Source organism: Cyprinodon tularosa, unplaced genomic scaffold (genome assembly GCF_016077235.1).
Source record: "Cyprinodon tularosa strain WSP-4 unplaced genomic scaffold, ASM1607723v1 ctg776, whole genome shotgun sequence".
Classification (NCBI taxonomy): domain Eukaryota; kingdom Metazoa; phylum Chordata; class Actinopteri; order Cyprinodontiformes; family Cyprinodontidae; genus Cyprinodon; species Cyprinodon tularosa.
The window spans coordinates 216,845-234,509 of NW_024039536.1; the positions used below are offsets into that span (position 1 = coordinate 216,845).

At 37.7% G+C, this 17,665-nt stretch overlaps 1 protein-coding gene across 6 annotated transcripts in view; it reads left to right on the forward strand.

The window, feature by feature from the left end:
- The window catches only part of ndrg4 (NDRG family member 4), an 83,547-nt gene extending 71,908 nt beyond the window's left edge, over window positions 1-11,639 (forward strand). For 4 of the 6 annotated variants that reach the window (XM_038270762.1, XM_038270764.1, XM_038270766.1 and 1 more), the window contains 13 exons: window positions 433-553; window positions 2,676-2,738; window positions 2,952-3,012; window positions 3,512-3,598; window positions 3,709-3,765; window positions 3,978-4,081; window positions 4,193-4,249; window positions 4,465-4,516; window positions 8,135-8,182; window positions 9,096-9,131; window positions 9,247-9,298; window positions 9,449-9,487; window positions 11,157-11,639. In XM_038270762.1, the coding sequence (XP_038126690.1) occupies window positions 433-553; window positions 2,676-2,738; window positions 2,952-3,012; window positions 3,512-3,598; window positions 3,709-3,765; window positions 3,978-4,081; window positions 4,193-4,249; window positions 4,465-4,516; window positions 8,135-8,182; window positions 9,096-9,131; window positions 9,247-9,298; window positions 9,449-9,487; window positions 11,157-11,311 (932 nt within the window). In that variant the 3' untranslated portion in view covers window positions 11,312-11,639. The remainder of the gene's footprint in view (window positions 1-432; window positions 554-2,675; window positions 2,739-2,951; window positions 3,013-3,511; window positions 3,599-3,708; window positions 3,766-3,977; window positions 4,082-4,192; window positions 4,250-4,464; window positions 4,517-8,134; window positions 8,183-9,095; window positions 9,132-9,246; window positions 9,299-9,448; window positions 9,488-11,156) is intronic. The other 2 variants (XM_038270765.1, XM_038270768.1) reach the window with 1 other exon arrangement.
- The last annotated feature ends 6,026 nt before the right edge of the window (window positions 11,640-17,665 follow it).

Genomic DNA, 17,665 nt, shown 5'->3' on the forward strand with positions numbered 1-17,665 from the left:
CCCAGAAAGTTTGAAGACTAATCTTATTTCGCTAAATCCCACTAACATTATTAAGAGACAAAAAAAAAGATCCTTTTTTTTTTTTTTTTTTGTGCTGTTTGTGCATCCAAGACTTCAGCTTTCATTGTGTCAGTTAGAAAAAGCAAAATAATAAAAACAAAGCAATGAGGTAAATAAAAACTTCTGAACTTGCCTCATTTTTAGAATGCTACATAATTTTTAAAGTTTGGAAATAAACATGCAGTATAAGCAACGTATCAGTTTGGTTTGCTTTGATTATAACTCCCTGAATATGGGGGCAGATTAACTGTTAACATGGTTACCTTTAAGAAATCTGCCTGTTATGGTTATGTCTTTCTGCTCCTACCCTTCCTCTCTGTCGCTCCTTACTTCCTTTCCTTATTTCCTCTCCTTTCTTTTTCCCTCTTTCAGACAAGATGTGCTTCAACCCTTTCTTCAATAACGAGGACATGCAGGAGATCACCAAGCACTTTGTGATTTGTCATGTCGACGCCCCTGGACAACACGTTGGAGCTTCACAGTTCCCACAAGGGTATAAAACGCTTGGTTTTTAATTTTCTTAAAGACAGGTTTCACCAATGAATTAAGACATGCTCATTACCAAAGGCTTTGATTATCAAACGTTTAAGCCTATAATTAAGGTCAATGATTAAGTATTGGAAATACATTTTTAAAAATTGGCTTTTAGTTTAAATATTGTTTCTAAAATATGTTTCAAAGATTTTTTTCTTATTTACATAAGTTGATTATTATTCTGTTATACCTTTCATGTAGAGATGGCAAAAGTACTCACTTTCCGTACTTGAGTAAAAGTACAGATACTTGTGTTAAAAAATACTCTGGTAAAAGTGGAAGTACTGATTAAACTTCTTTACTCAAGTAAAAGTAACAAAGTACAGGCTTGTAAATTTACTTAAAGTATAAAAGTAAAAGTAGAAACCACTTTTTTCATGCCGTTGCCTACATTTTAAATGGATGTCTGCCAATAGGACTAGATCTCCGTTGTGTTCATTTTCAATCATCTCGTCGTCCATGCTACTATGCTAACGCCACCAAGCTGCAATAATTTGCCGCCAATGAATACCGCCGAATCTGTCGATTCATCTTGTAGTGGTGCGTCAAATGCAACGTAGATTCCCATCCAGTTAGATTGAATTTGGTATTGATGACGTGAAAAATAATAACGGTAACTCCATTGAAATGATTCAAAACTAAAGTAACGAGCCAATTTTTTAAAATGTAAGGAGTAGAAAGTACAGATATTTGTGTAAAAATGTAAGGAGTAGAAGTAAAAAGTCACCATAAAAATAAGTAGTAAAGTAAAGTAAAAATATCAGAAAAATCTACTTGAGTACAGTAACGAAGTATTTGTACTTCGTTACTTCCCATCTCTGCTTTATGTAAGAAAGAGAACTTTTAGCATTTTGAAATCCAATGCAAAAAATTAAGCTAAGTAAGTTTATTTTATATAAGTGTATTTCTCTTTTTTTGAGCAGCTAAATAAGACTATTTGCCAACTGAATATGATTAATTATATTTGAAATAAAAAAAACACTAAATTATCTTATATTAAATGCTTAATCTGTGGTTATCTTATTATAAGAAAAAAATTAATACACCCTTAAATCATAGGGAAATCCTATTTAAATGTCAAAGAGTACATTTATATACATGCTTAAGCCAGAATTAAATGTCAAATCATTCTGGCTTAAGCATGTATATAAATGTACTCTTTATCAGACCATATTGTCCCAAAAGTTAGAAAATTTTATAAAAATTTTTTTTTTTTAAATCCTGTTTTTTTTTTTGTTATATGTCAGTCAGTTATACGTCAGCTTGTACACTTAAATTTGGCCAATCATATATCAAATGTAATCTGTCAATCAAATCTTTTAGGTCGCAGCATCTTGATTCATATGTCGTAGCTAATATACGCAACAGTTGAAATAAGAAATAAGAATAATTTCCTTTCCCACTGAGTTGCGTCCCAGTGTTCACGGGGATGGACGTCTGTGTCTTCGGCAGGCGTAGAGCTAACAGAACTGGCAGCGTTGCGAGGCAAGGGCTCAAACATGTACGATACAAACATGTTCATAGCGTTCCTTGTCAGTGTCGTCGCTAAGTGCCTCTTGGTCCCAATGTAGTTTCCCATTGGGAACCTACTAGGACTAAGTTGCTAACTGTTTGGAAGGTTGGAACAGCAAATTCCCTACGACTAATTAAAAGAGCATCTTATTTACCTTCTCAAATTAGAAGCAAATGCACTTAATTTAAGACATTTTTATTTGCTGTTGCAGTGCTGCCATTTTTAATGCAGCAACTTTGAGTATAAACTAAGGCAGTGAAATGCAATAAAAAGATTAATATTTATATATACTGTAAATATACACTCAGTAGGCAGAAAAAAAATGATTTTGTAATAAAAATGGAACTTAATTTAAAATGCTATTGCCAATTATTAATTAGAATTACATTCATTTTGAATTTACCTTGATGGTTTTGCTTTTATTTGATTTTCACAGATGGTGGGAATGAAAACATCTGTAAAAAAATAAATAAAAAATTGTTAATTTCAAGTTTTAAATGAGTCAGTTATTGAGTTTTAGAACAGTCATTTCCTTAAAAAATACCAATGTTGTCCTTTTCCTCCATAGGTACCAGTATCCCACCATGGAACAGCTGGCCGGCATGCTGCCGACTGTTGTGCAGCATTTTGGGTTAGTGCTTAGCTTCCAGATACTCTTCCTGTGTTACTTTATGAAAAAATGTATGAACATATTAAGGAATGCAGCCAAAAATTATTGCATTTCTTTAATTTTCTTTTTTAAAATGTAATATATCTGAGATGTTAATTTTCTGCCTTGCTTTAAAACTAGTTTTCTAACATTTGCTCTGGGAAGGTAGATTAATTAATCACTGATCTTATTCAGATTTAAGAGCATCGTTGGGATTGGAGTTGGAGCTGGAGCTTATATTCTGGCCAAGTTCGCTGTGAGTCCATATATTAGACTTTATTCCAATAAGCGCTGTTTTACCGTTCTTTAAGAATTGAATGCTCTCTGCTGCTATAGCTTCTGGTTCTTGTTTAATTATTTCTCAAAGCACATCTCAACTCTTTGTTGCATTTCATTTATGTTTGAATGTAAAAATGTACAAAGAAATAAGTTATGTTTTTTATGTGAGAAGATATGTTTGACTCAACTTGATTTACCAACATTTTATAACCACCAGTTATTTCTGGCCAATCAAATAAAATTCTCTGAAAACATGGGAAGGATATCACTATATTTCATTATTATACCTGCCGAATTTTCTTTGAAAAATACAATAGCTGATTATAAAGCTATAGAGGGCCTTGTATAAAATGTAATTTGATGGTATTAATTCAATGAGCAACACTTGCATCATTCAGTTTTAAGCGATTAGTACCTTGGCTTCCTTTGAAACACTTGCTATGGAAACTAGTAAATTCTGTTTCTCCCTCTCTCAGCTGATCAACCCTGACATGGTGGAGGGTTTGGTTCTGCTCAACATCGACCCAAACGGGAAAGGATGGATTGACTGGGCTGCCTCCAAGGTCTCTTTTTTTTATTGTACTCTTTAATATTATTTATTTATAAAGTCAGAAGTAATTTTTGCAAGTAATTAGGAAGGAAAGTAAGATTTTTTTTGTTACTGAATTCTCAGATTTCAGGACTTACCAGCACCATCCCAGATACTGTGTTGCCACATCTTTTCAGCCAGGTAAGATAAGGGATTTATTGAACCCCTTTTCTACTTTTTTCTACTATTTTACTAATATATGCCATCCATCCATCCATCCATCCATCCATCCATCCATCCATCCATCCATACATACATACATACATACATACATAGACTAAAATTTGCAAATGCTTCAATGTTAGGAAATTCTTTAGAGATCCCAACTTTTCTATGCGTGTGTGTCTATACAGGACGAAATGGTGAACAACACAGAGCTGGTTCAGAGCTACCGACAACAGATAACCAACTCCATCAACCACCACAACCTGCAGCTTTTCTGGAACATGTACAACAGGTGAACCAGCAAAACCAACAATGTTGATTTAGTTTGGGAGAAGACACAACCTTAAGATGACAGGGAGGGTCGAACTCACACTGTTGTCTTTTTGTTTTTCTCCTATTTCAGCCGGAGGGACCTGGACATGAACCGTGGAGGAACAGCGATCAACGCTAAGACCTTGAAGTGAGTTTTTTTTTTAAACTGTCTTCACGGTACAGCCTCATACATGGCTTCATACGTTTGAAAATATTTCTCTTTTCAAATGTGACATATCACTGGCTTGGTTTCTTTGTTCAAAACAATTGTAGAAAACATCATAGTACTATACTGTTAAAGTATAGTCAAAATAATCCAACAGAACCAGAAGGATTATCCTAAATACTGATGCTTTTCTGCAGGTGTCCAGTGATGCTGGTTGTGGGAGACAATGCCCCTGCTGAAGAGGGAGTGGTGAGTCCTACATCATACTCACTGAAAGAAGTGAAATGTCCTTTCAAATTGGTTAAAGGATATTATTTTATATTGTTTTAAGTGATCTTCTGTATTTTCGGTTTGTTACCATAAATTTTACTTTACAATAAATAAAAAAATCCTGCAGCATCATAAGGAAGGTTGCCATCACAATGCGGTCTTTGTACTGTAGAAAGATTACAAATGGAGACAATTATAATTTTAAGACAGTCTAAATTCTTAGATTTGTTAAAAATCAACAGTGGTATAAGGTCTGCTGTACATTCATGGTTCAGACTATCATATTTTTAAATTGAAAGTATAGTGGAGGATTTTCGGGAATTTTTGAAAAGACCCGCCCTCTCCACTTGAAAAAAAAATATGCACATGCATCACCCTGTACCAGCTCCCGAGAGGGAAGGCCTATTAAACATGTGCGAGAGCGTGCACGAGCCAGTTCTCCTTGTGCACGCTCTGTTTAGAGGTTGCTGTTTGCATCGCTCATACAAGCTTACTTTCCAAAAGAAGATTTGAAAATTTTCCACTATGTCAGACTCACCGACGGTAAGTGAAAATGGAGACGAGCACGTAGGACTGCCTTACGTAAACATATCACCAGAATGACTGACAATTAGGAGGTACACTTATTTTGATGATCCACCTGGAAAAAGAAAATCCTCCACTATACCTTTAATTAAAAGGAGAAAGATCAGTTTAAATAAAATCAGATTTATCACTGTGATTACCAAAAACAACAAAAATAGCTGTTCTTGCTTCATTATAAGGCACTGGCATCCCATGGCCTAATTTCAGATTGATTTGGTGGATCTGACCACACTTAAATTATTTTAAAAAGGTTTAATATATTTAATAAAATGAAAGAAAGTGGTGATATCAAGGAAAAGTGATGTGTCCCTTTATCCCCTTCTTTTCTGTGGTTAAATCCATAGGGCCGATAAAATAAAAATAAAAAGGCTTGCAAACACTTATCTTAGAAAAAAGAAACCTTCCATCTCTTTGATTTAGTTTGTCGTTTGTGATATTTCTGGGAAATGACTTTTTGTCAATATCGTTTACTAAGACCAGACTGCTCGGATGAGGCTTAGACATATAATGACACCTTCGCCGTCTCACTTTAGACTTTTCTCAAAAACCCCCTAACCCTTACCCTTCCTGCCCTCCCCAAACCTCTTTACCTGTGGTCAAAATGACGTTTTTTTCTAGAATTACAGTCACAGGCCTCCTAAAATGGTTCTGGCTGGGAATGGCCTGTAGGTCGCCCTTTGAAAGCCTCTTAATCATACGTATCAAAAGCTACCACAGGGCTGTTTCGTCAGCAATTTCCTTATTTAGGAAAACCTGTCGACATGACTCTGAGTCAATAAAAAACTTTCTACCTGAGGCTCCAGGCAGCAGACTCTCATTCCCTCATTCTTCCTCCCTGCACTGTTCTGTGTTTAGTTCTTGACATGCTAATTCAGTCAGCGACTGTTTGTCCTCATTCAGGTAAACAGAAACAGGTCCGCCAACAGAGACCTGGTTCCCTGACGGCCCCTCCAGGAATGCTGTCCATCTGTGTCCCTTTATGAGCATGATGCAGGTCTGCAGTAGGTGTGCAGATATGTGTGTGTGTTTTCTCCAGGGGACAGATGGCCTGGCTGTGTCTCTGGGGTTTCCCAGATTGAATTGGCCCAGATATGCACGCCCTTCTGCACCACTTAATCTGCAGCATGCCCAGATTTAAATCAAACACTTTCTCTTCTCTCAGATGGTGTTTTAAAACCATCCTTCAAAAAGGAAAGTAGAGCAACGAGGAAGAGGAGTTTGAAGAAGAGAAAGTACTGACAGATGGAGGTCGAGTTTAATATTTCCCGATATAGAAACTGGATTACATGCATCTTGCCTGTGTTGTTCACAGCTTGTGAAGTTACTTAGGAGAAATGTTATATACATGTATACAGAGACAATTACTCAGCTTTCCAATATATATATATATATATATATATATATACTATATATATATATAATTTGTTTTTCCTGTTCTTCTCCTGTAGCCTGACTGCAACTTTCGTTGGCACATTTCATTTGTCAGTTGTATGTTGTTTTTAGCAGTAATATGTGTTGCTTAGAAATTAGCATCACAGATTAAACTCAGATCAGCGAAAAGAGCTGTATTTTGATTGATGTTCACTTTGTTTGAGTCTGAGCACTGGTGGATTAATGCGTGGTCCACATCTGTCTAATTTATATGTGTAAGCACTGCGGCTCAGCCTCTGGTGACCAGACTGACTCATCTCTGCAGCAGACTGCAGCATCTGGGTCACTCATTTACAAGCAGAAGCTAAAGTCATCACGAAAGCAATTAAAGGAGCACCTTTTTATGTACATAATATTAAAAAAGGAGAACAAACACACACATCTGTTGTAATAAAAAACAACCTGGAACTGGCTAATATCCAACACTATCACAATGCTAATGCTCTATGTAAACTGCAGGGATATCCTTTATAGAAATATTCTACAGGGAACACCTGCATTTCCCTGCAGCGGCCGTTCAAGATTTTTAAAAGACATTTTAATATCTAAAATGGCAACACTTCCACTTGAATCCCTCAACTCCTTAGATAAAAACGCTTTGTAGTGACTCAGCACATAAAAGGGAACTCTCCATATGTAGACCCGATATTTCCCCTGATGCCAATTATATTAAATAAAGCTTAAGAAAACTGAAATGGGAAGACTCACCTGAATCACCCCCTGACATGTCAGAACCAAGCTGCAGCCAGTTGATGTTGGGACCCAACCACTACAAAGCCAATCATTCCTCATGATCTATCTCATAAAGCTCATCATGCTGAATTTAAAACCTTTCATCCACTGGTGAAATCATCAATCTCTTTCCCTATCCTGTTATTCTTGCAGCAGATCCACATTTTTATAAGAATCACATGGGAATAGAACTGGATTTTATCACTTTAACAAGCCCGAAAAATGGCAGAGAGTCAATGCTGAGGCTCTTCTCAGATTGAGAGATGTACAGTGTTCAATGTCCAAGAGTGCCGATCTTTGGGATGCTCCAGCCTTTAAACTGACTGGACTCACATCCTATGAGTGCTTCCTTAGTGAATCATCCATCCATCCATCCATCCATCCATCCATCCATCCATCCATCCATCCATCCATCCATCCATCCATCCATCCATCCATCCATCCATCCATCCATCCATCCATCCATTTTCTGTTGGGCTTTTATCCTAAGTGGGGTCGTGAGGGGTGCTGGTGCCTATCTCCAGCTCTCTACGGGCGAGGGACATGGTACACCCTGGACAGGTCACCAGTCCCTTAGTGAATCAGTGGAACGAAAACTATATGTGTGCCACAATTGGTCTTGTTTGTTCACAACCAATGTTTCCTATTTACCCTTTCCCCATTGTTATGTGAGCTTTGGATGAAACTCAGAGGAACGATGTGTAGAAACTCTTCACCACCCAATGTTTTTAGTCATTAAAGAAGCTACAAGGAATCATGTTAGCATGAAAATATGGTAATCTGTCTTACAAGCCAAGGCTCAACTAGGAGGAATTGTCTTAAAGTTCTGTTATTGACTTTGTCTTCAAGGTTGAGTGCAACTCCAAGCTGGACCCGACCAACACCACCTTCCTTAAGGTAACTTAACATCTTTAATTTAGACAGCTAGTGTCTGCAAAATAGTAATCAGAAATTGTTTGAAGGCAACATCAAAGAGAAGTAAAAAGAAAAATGCAAAATTACAAAAAGTGAACCAAATTGCCATAATAGGAAAATAAATGGGGAAAGAAATCAAAACCACACACCCAATACAAAAAATATGACCCTTGAATATAAACAGAATAAAAACTTAGAAAAAGCCCACCTTGTATAAGCTTTAACAGAGCTGCTGGAGGACTTAAAACCCAGTTAAGAGGCAGAATTATTCACATGATTTAGCATATCGCACAACAAGGTTCAAATAATTCTACTAAGTTTGGGAAAAAAAAGTTAAATTTCACAGCATGCCTGTATATGTCCCCATGGGCAAAAACACCACAACAAAAATTCAATGTGCATAAGATTTTCCCCTTATTGATAAAGTGACTAGGTCACATTTTAATAATAATCTACTTCAACAATCATTTTTTCTCTAAATGCTGTATTTTCACTCTAAGAAAATTAGCTAATAGCCAAATTAACTTATATTTTTTGGATGTATGCTCTCAAAAAGGTGCTCCAAAATGTATATGTAACAGCATTATGAAAAACAAGATGAATTTGGTGAAACATTCATTTGGTTCAGTTAAATAATTATTCTTGGGAGCAGAATCAATCTTGGTAACAATCTGTTTTAAAGTAGGTTGGGTTAGTAACAATATGATGTCATCTGCATAAAGGAGCAGTTTTACTGCTAAAAGAATGGAAACTAAATGGGCAAAATTATTTCTTCTTTTAAATTTCTTAAAAGCATTCAGCTGAGGCTGCTTCTTTCTCATCTGTTGCAAAGAAAGTTCTAACATTTTTCAATTCTTGAACTTTAGTGTTAATGCTGTTTTTTTTTCTATGGTAGATGGCGGACTCTGGTGGACTCCCACAGCTCACACAGGTAACATCCAGTTACTTGGCTGCCCTCCAATAAAATCCTTTAAAATAAGCTTCAGACAGACATTGAAGGCAGCATATAAATGTGAGAGAATAACAAATGATGCGTTTCATTTCAGCCAGGAAAGCTGACTGAAGCCTTCAAGTATTTCTTACAGGGAATGGGCTACAGTAAGTACCTTCAGTTTTACCAATTTCTGTCAGTAAAAGTGAGTTGACAAAAAAATGTGTAGCATAACTGTCTTGTGAAAATGATGTTTTCATTCAGAGGGACATGAATTGTTAATTTTGCCCTCTGTCTTCCTTGCCCCGTTCTTTCAGTCGCTAATGTGAAGGATCGGAGGTTAAGTGGAGGGCCAGGTACTTCCTCCTTCCCATTCAGCTCTGACCTCCTACTGCTGCCCTGTCCAATGGCATTTTCAAATTTATTTTCATTTTCTTTGGTTCATCTCTTGGGTTATGAATATTACAATATCTTTTGGGCTGTGATTATCTATTTCACTCTTTTTATTTATTCTTGGTTTTTTTTTTTTTAATCAGACCAAATTTTTCCTTCACTGGAAAAATATACTGTCCTCACTCCCTCTTCCCCATTCCTACTTCATTGCATCCCCAATTATGCTCTTTGCATGGCAAAAAGCTAACTTTGAGCAATAGAGTAACAAATCAAGTATCTTTTAATAAAACCCAGTAAAAATATCCACACACATTGGTCCCACTTAAAGCAAAGATGTCCAAATGTTTAGCAAGATACACCTGAAGCCAAGCTGTGTGAACCTTAGAAAAAAGAACTATAACCATCAGTTTTCTTTCTGCTTTTTCAGATAGGTTACGATTATAATTTATTCCCCAGACATCAGAACACAAAGAAAGTATGTTTTACAGACTTTCTCTTACTTTTTCTAAATTTATAGCTTTGTAGTCTTATGGAATTGCCTTAAAAATCAATGGTTCTCTCAAAAGATGATTTTTTTTTTCACCTCGCTTCTACAGTGTGACTCCATCTCTTACATTTTCTTCTTCAAACGCTGAGCTGGGAGTTTACTGACCCTCTTCTCTGATGTAGGAGGGCTAGCTTTTTAAAACAATTACCAGTAAAACTACAAAAAATGTGGATGACACATTGAAATTTAAAATATAATTTTTTTTTACTGCTACAACTTTATGCATTGGATCTTAGTTTATGTACTGTATGTTCATTATTGCACCGGGTTTTTCATTTAGTACAAACCTAAACATTGTAACACTTTTTACTCCCTTCTTTTGCTAGATTTGTTCAGGTAGAGAAATCTGGTGAAACAATGATATATTGATGAACAGTCCCTTTAAAAGGCACTTCAGCATTTGGGGAATTTTTACCTTTTTGAATGGGAAAAAAGTGGCTGTTTTAGATTAGAATATGAAATAACATAGTCACATTGGAAAAACAATCTAGAATCAAGTAAAAATTTCTTAAATTAAGTGTATTTATCCTTAATTTGAGTAGGTAAATGAGATGATTTGCCAATGGAATGAGTGTTTTTACTTAAAATAAGATAATTAGATAATATGCACTTGAAATAAGAAAATGCAGTTGTGTTTTCTTATTTTAAGTCTAAATTGTCTTGTTCCATTGGAAAAATGTCTCTTTTACTTCCTCAATCCAAGAACAAATACTCTTATTTTAAGAAAAACTGACTAATCTAGATTTTGATTTTTTTCCAGTGCACTGCCTTCACCTTCCAAAAGAGATTAGAAATGAATCAGAAACTGTGAGCTACAAAGTCTTAACTTATCTCCATATATTTCTGTGTATCTTAAACTGTTAATAACCTGCATGGTGCTAAAAATGTGTCTGGTTGTTGACACATTAGCAGCTTTTTATCAGCCCAAGCATTTTATCGCCAATGTATGAGCAGTCAGCTAAAAGCGAGGTATATTCGTCAGCTGTTCACATTAGCATGTCCTCCCTACATCACCCACACATCACCTCATTACTTTGATTTTTTTTTTCTTTCCCAAAATCTAACCCTTCTTTTGTTCCTCGCAGTGCCCTCTGCTAGCATGACCCGCCTCGCTCGCTCCAGGACGGCCTCCCTGACCAGTGCCGGCTCTGTGGAGGGCTCCCGCTCCCGGGCCTGCACCAACTCCGACAGCGCTGAGGGGGTGGGCGCTGTCTCCCAGACCATGGAGGTTTCCTGCTGAGGAGTCCCAGAGAAAGGGGAGGAAGAAGGGTAGTAGAGGGGTGGAGAGGGATGAAAAAGGATCCAAAATAAGGCTTGATGATGAGCATTAGCTGACATCTTTCTCTCTCTCTCTGTCTTTATCTTTGTCTGCCATCTCCTTCCCACTGTCACTGTAAAATACCATCTGTACTGGTTCAGTCACACCCAACAGACCTTTGAATATCCACCCAGACTCCCCCTTGTCCCACACTTAAAGATTTAAACTGCTGGTTTTGCTCTTGAAGTGTCATTCTTGTGTTTGCTAAGTGTTCCTCATTAAATATATGCCCTTATCCCCCCCTACTCCTCAAAACACACACACTTATACAAACAACACTTTTGTGTAATTAAAAAGCTTCTGTTAAGATTTGATCAAAAGGCAACAATGAGAATGATAGTCTTTGGGGGTGCCACAAAGGTTAATGAGTGACAACAGATAAATGCATGTGGATCTTGGAAAATAGTTGATGTCATTTGTGAGAAACTGGGAGCATCTCTCTCTGCAGTGCTTGGAGGGATGCTGATCTCTTGCCACGAGTAGACGGTCGAAAACGAAACGGCGGGTCCAGAGTCAGACAGATGGCATCACGTTGTCTTATTGTAGCCAAGTTCACCTGCAGATCTTAGACATGATGTGTTAGTATATATTAGCGCCCAGTTAGAGTAGAGCATGCTGAATTAAAGCTGCACTTGGCCTGTACTGATAACAATATAAAATACCAGAAGGTGATGTCATCATCTTATTCAACCTGGCGCTGAATATTTGCTTTTCCCTTAGAAAAAAAGGCACAGGCATTTTTTTTTCACCTTGGATCCTGGAATTGAAGCAGATGTTTGTATTTTAGTTTAAATACTTGCAGTGAGTTATGGTGGAAATGTTTGGAATAAGACATTTTTATGCAGGATGACAATCTGGAGCTGCATGGTCTCATGTGAGGCTAGGAAACGCAGTTTCTGAGAAATGTGCATTTTTAACTTACAGGAAGGTAAAAAGACTTTTAGTTTTAGATGGTTTTAGTTGTATTTTATTTATTTTTTTTAGTTGTGTTAGGCTTATTTTTCTGGGCTTCTTGAGGAAGGTTAGAGCTAGACATTTCTTAGAAATTATTTAGGTCATTTAAGCTGTTTTGAGTAGAACTCTTTAAAGCTACAGTGTGTAATTTTCAGCGACATCTAGCGGTCAGACTGCAGACTGCAGCAACATGAACGTCTCCCCCCCAACAGTACGGCGAGCGTTACGGGACAAAATGTCTTCCACGACGTCCGCATCACCTACCTTCTCAAGTGATGAGGTTTGTTTACATAGATAATTTTACAGATAGTATTTCATTAGTCTGTGTAGGGTATAGATTTCATGTAGACTTAAGATAATAAATATACCCGTTATTTTTTCTACGTCGTTGTGACGTTTTGGTGAGCTGCTTTGCATGGTGATATAAACAGACGAAGTAATTGTAGTCATTAGTTTAACAGCGAGATTGTGTTCGCTGGAAGAATATATATTCCCCGTTTACAGAGTCCAAGTCTTGTTTGTGGCACGGGGGTTACAACGCGAGGAAGAGGGAGAGGAAGAGGGCAGAGAGGGCGGGGTGGGCGTGCAGCTGGGGCCAGGCGAGAGAGGGGTGCCAGCGGGGTGAGAGCAGAGGAGGAAAGGCTTGAAGATCTCCAAAGGAGCCGGAGAGAAGTAACCGAGGTATATATCCAGAAAATTATTTTACAGAAAATTACTGAATCATTACCTGTGAAACGTCAGGGACGTTGCTGAATAAGTATACTGGAGAGTAACAGCATCATCACGCAGCATGTTATTGTTTTAGACAGGTCTGAGCATCCTGTACTCCAAAAACTGCAGTGATATTAGACAATTGTGTGTGTAGGATTAATTACCTGTCCAAGAGAAAACTGGCAACTTGAGCGTCACTTTGAAAACCTTTTTCCTCCATCAGTGACTTCCATCGTGTAAATGCCGTGCCAATGTTGATCCGTGTTTTTTGCCGTTTCTTGTCACTCTTGCGTTTATTCTCGTCGTGTTTCCGCTTCTTAGATGACGGGGGTTCGGTGTCCGCCGCTTTTCGTTGTGATACAGAGTAGGCATGATCCTCCATTTGTCTGATGTTTGGCCACACAGTGCCAAACAGTTTGCAAAGTCACTCACGCCTGCCGCCTTGTTTACCTTTCTTGTTACCGAGGCGCAGTATACCTGCTTCTTCTTCTTCTTTGGTTTCAGGCAGACTAAACGCTTCTCAGGCATAATACTGCCATCTACTGTTCAGTACCGTCTCAGTTAATCTCTCTCAACTTGCCGTAGTTATTTTCGAGCGTCATGGGAGATCTCGCAATCGCTAGTTTGTTGCCTCTGCGCTGCCGTAGCGCAAAGATGTCAGCCTCCATGGCTGCGAGACCCGCTCCTATGTAATTATAAATAACGAATTCTAAGGCAACGCAAATATTATGGTTAAAAGGCTGAGCTCATAGGTAATGATAAATAACATAGTTATGTATAATATATTAAATTTCTGAATTTATATGCCTGTAATTATTACACACTGTAGCTTTAATTAAAGTATTTTTTTATTATTATTTCAGCTCAATGATGGCCAGAAAAAGTATAAACATTTTTTACTTTATGTTTATTTTTGTAATAAATACCTCAAAAATGTATTGCGGTTTGTGATAGCTCGAGAATTTATTGAAGGTTGAAAATTTAAGTGTCTTAGCTGGTAAACTGTAAAGTTTTTTTTTAGGTTTTACTTTGGATTTTAAAGCTATTCTCTGTCTAAGAAAAAATGCACCAAACAATCAAAAGCAGCTTAGAATCAGAAGCAGTTTTGCTCGGTGGGCTATATGTCTTTATTTTACAACCTTTTTTAATAACTGCATCAAAATTACAAATTAACAATTACCTTATTTCTCATAAAGGCTCTTTGATGCACTTTTTCTTTAGCTCAATGATAATCAGATGAAGCTAGAGGCTTTTTTCATGCATAAGCGAAGGCTCATCTTTTTATTTTTGCTGTTTGTAGGATTTAAAACTACTACCTCTATCAAAAAATTAGAGTATATTTCTTCTCTTCTGTTTATAATAGTTGTTATTATTAGTTAGAATAAGAGATAATAGGCCAGGAAAAGCCTGATGAGTGTTTCTCTGTGCTAAAATGACCAAGGGGAAGCTCTTTCTTGATAGTAACAAGCCAAGCAGATGAGCATAACCACTGTTGGTATGAAATATTCAGCTGTTAAAGCGAAAATTGCCTCTAATACAGTGACTGGCTGAGTGCGGCTTTAAGATATGCATGCATGCATAGGTTAGCTCATGTTAGAGACAATCTGCCACATACACATTGTGTCAAGGTGTTTACTTACACATGCTGCATGCCAATGTATTTCTTAGGACATTCCTGTGTAACTAGTATGTAATAATAGGAGTATTGTCATTAGGCTAAATAGATGGATGTTTAGAGTCATAGATGCCCATCAGTGAAGGTTTAAGGAACCAAGGTACGACTGGGTCGAACCCGGCCAGCACCAAAGAACTTCCCTTACAGCGCCCAGCCCTTTTGCGTGGATATACCAAAGCTACACCCTTTAAAGGTACACTCTCCACACACTAGCACACATTTTCACTCATTTACTGAAAACAAAGATGCGTGGGCTGGGTTTTGTGATGGAACGGCGCCAAAGATACAACTGAAACACTCAAAATTCACACAAACGAAGAAGTTCGTCGCTTTATGGTCAGTGAGTTATTTGGTATTTAATGTCTAGGTAATCACACTAGTTTAGCGCTTATAGTGGTCATATAAATATAAGAGTAGTTTGTGACTAGAGAAGAAACGTGCTGTCATCTGCTGTAAACTCTGACTCAGTCCAAACATGGCGCTCCCTGGTTTTTCTAGCTGCATTGAAGTCCAGTATTCATGTGCCAACGCATCACCTGTTACTGGTTTCAGTTCTTTTTAGAAATCTGAAACAAGACATTTCATTCCCCTTTAGGAAGGGGCGTAGCTACCAAACACTGAGGTGTGTGTCCCCTCAGGCGGCCTGCAAGAGGCGGGGCTTTTTTGGCGCCATTTGGGCTCCAAGCTCGGAATGTAGGGCAACCCCCGACCACCTTAACAAAAAAAATATCCCCTTTCCCTCAAAAAAATCACAAGGTGCCCCGACTCTCACAGGCAAGCCTAGCCGCACCCTAAAGGGCTATCAGCTGAAGTCACTTTTCAAGAGTGTTGCAGTAACTGTTCAGGACCACCAGGGGGAAATGGGGAGCATGAAGAGAGTAGTGCAGAACAGAGAGAGATGCTGCCCTGAAATATAGATGAATGAATGTTAAAGGAAAAGAATGTGAACCTGTTAACGCATGAGAGCTTAACTGTTGTTGATATATCAAAAGTATAAATTGAAATTAAGATGGATAAAGAGATCAGGTTAAAACACTCTGCGAGGAAATTTTCTAACATTTGAGGCTGCATGTAGCAGAGTTCTTGTTCAGTCTTTTTTTCAGTGTTCCTTCTCACCACAAAAAGCTATTTTCTGCCATCTTACACTCTGATTTCCTCCCACACAACTTTCGACCCACACTGCCTGGGGGCCTCCTGAATGTATCTTGTCCCTTTTTTGAAGTGCTGTACGGTTTCGTCATTCTACACGTCAATCTCACCATTTGCACTTCTTCTCTGTGCCCCCTCATCTGTTTTAACCCTGAACATGTAAACAGCAGCTCTTTCCTCCATCCTCCTCTCCAGAGGTCTTGAAACAGAAACGCACGCCGGCGCGGCTTCCTCTCGGCTGCTCATTGGATCGCTTTCTTTAGACCTCCTTGCTCGTACAGAAACGTTTTATTTCTAGAGCAGGTTACCATTACCAGACACTAATAATACTGTAATGTGAGAAAGCATACTTCTGTTTCTCTCCCCTGAGTTTTTTTATAGTTAACTGTAGGGTGTAACCTCATCTTGGTATAATGATCTTGATTAACGTGTTACGACGACTCTTATGCTTCTACTTACTGCCATTGTTATTGATTTGTATGAAGCAATAAGGTCTTTTTTTCTTGTTTGTTTTCGTATGTGGGAGCCTTCCCTATTAACTCGTTTCTATTCACAACAGTAGAAAGACTCTTACCTGCTTTGTCGTCATTCTGATGTGTAATGTAAAATTGAAATATAATATATATATACTATATAAATACAAAATTAGCTGTCTCTGTCTGTGTACTGGTCAAGTAACAACAAATAAAGACTTAATGTTAGAATTTCAGAAGTTGTGTGATATTTTTTCATATATTTTGTAGACATCAGCTTAAAAAAATCTAGGTCTAGTTGGATAATCCAGCTGTTCTACGAAGGCATCGGGAAAACAGATGACAGAATGTAAATCCCTTTAATTTCCCACAAAGGGGAAATTTACTCTCTGCATTTTGACCCATCCCTTTGGGGAGCAGTAGGCTGCCATTGTGTGGCGCCCGGGGAGCAGTGTGGAGTTAAGGCTTTTGCTCAGGTACGCAGAATGGAGGCTGTGGGGATCAAACTGGGTACTGGCAAACTTCTGTGAGCACAAGCGGACTGCTCTAACCACTAGGCCAACACTCCCCTTGGCTGATACATTATGAAGGCACAGCCACAATGACTATGTTGTGAAGAAGTTTAAAGCAATGTTCCTAATTGTAAAGATCTCTGAGAGCACTGCTCAACCTATCATCAGGAATAAGAAAATGTTAAATCTTTTTGTAATGTGGTTTGGGCCACTGTATATTAAACTCCTTTAGAGTGGGACTGAGCAATATGAATAATAAAATCAACATTCAAATTTATAATTATGGGAGACAAAGTATCCCATAATAATGACTTTAAATTTAATGGTTATGATTCAAAACGTCGAAATTATGTTTAAATCCCATAAATATGACGTATTATGTGCCATGTTTTTTAATTTTGCTTTGCTTTTACTTTTAAATTTTGGTCATTTAAGACACTGACTTTATCACTCCATTACTTGAGGCGGCGGTGATAAACTTAAAGTTGGTTTGATCTCACACACATAGGTAGGGGGATCATGCAGTTCCATGTACTATCGTAGCTCGAGATCAACAGCTTTCCACACAGCAGTAACAGTAATTTAATTCAGTTTATTTATATAGCGCCAATTCACAACACATGTCATCTCAAGTGTGTTTACAGAGATAATTCAATCAGATCATCCAGTCAGATTGGTTCAAAGAGTAAAAGGATAACCAGCTGATTGCATCGACTCAGTCAACTGAAAGCAATTCCTCATGCCAAACATGCTTGTAGCGATAGTGGAGAGGAAAACTCCCTTTTAACAGAAAGAAACCTGC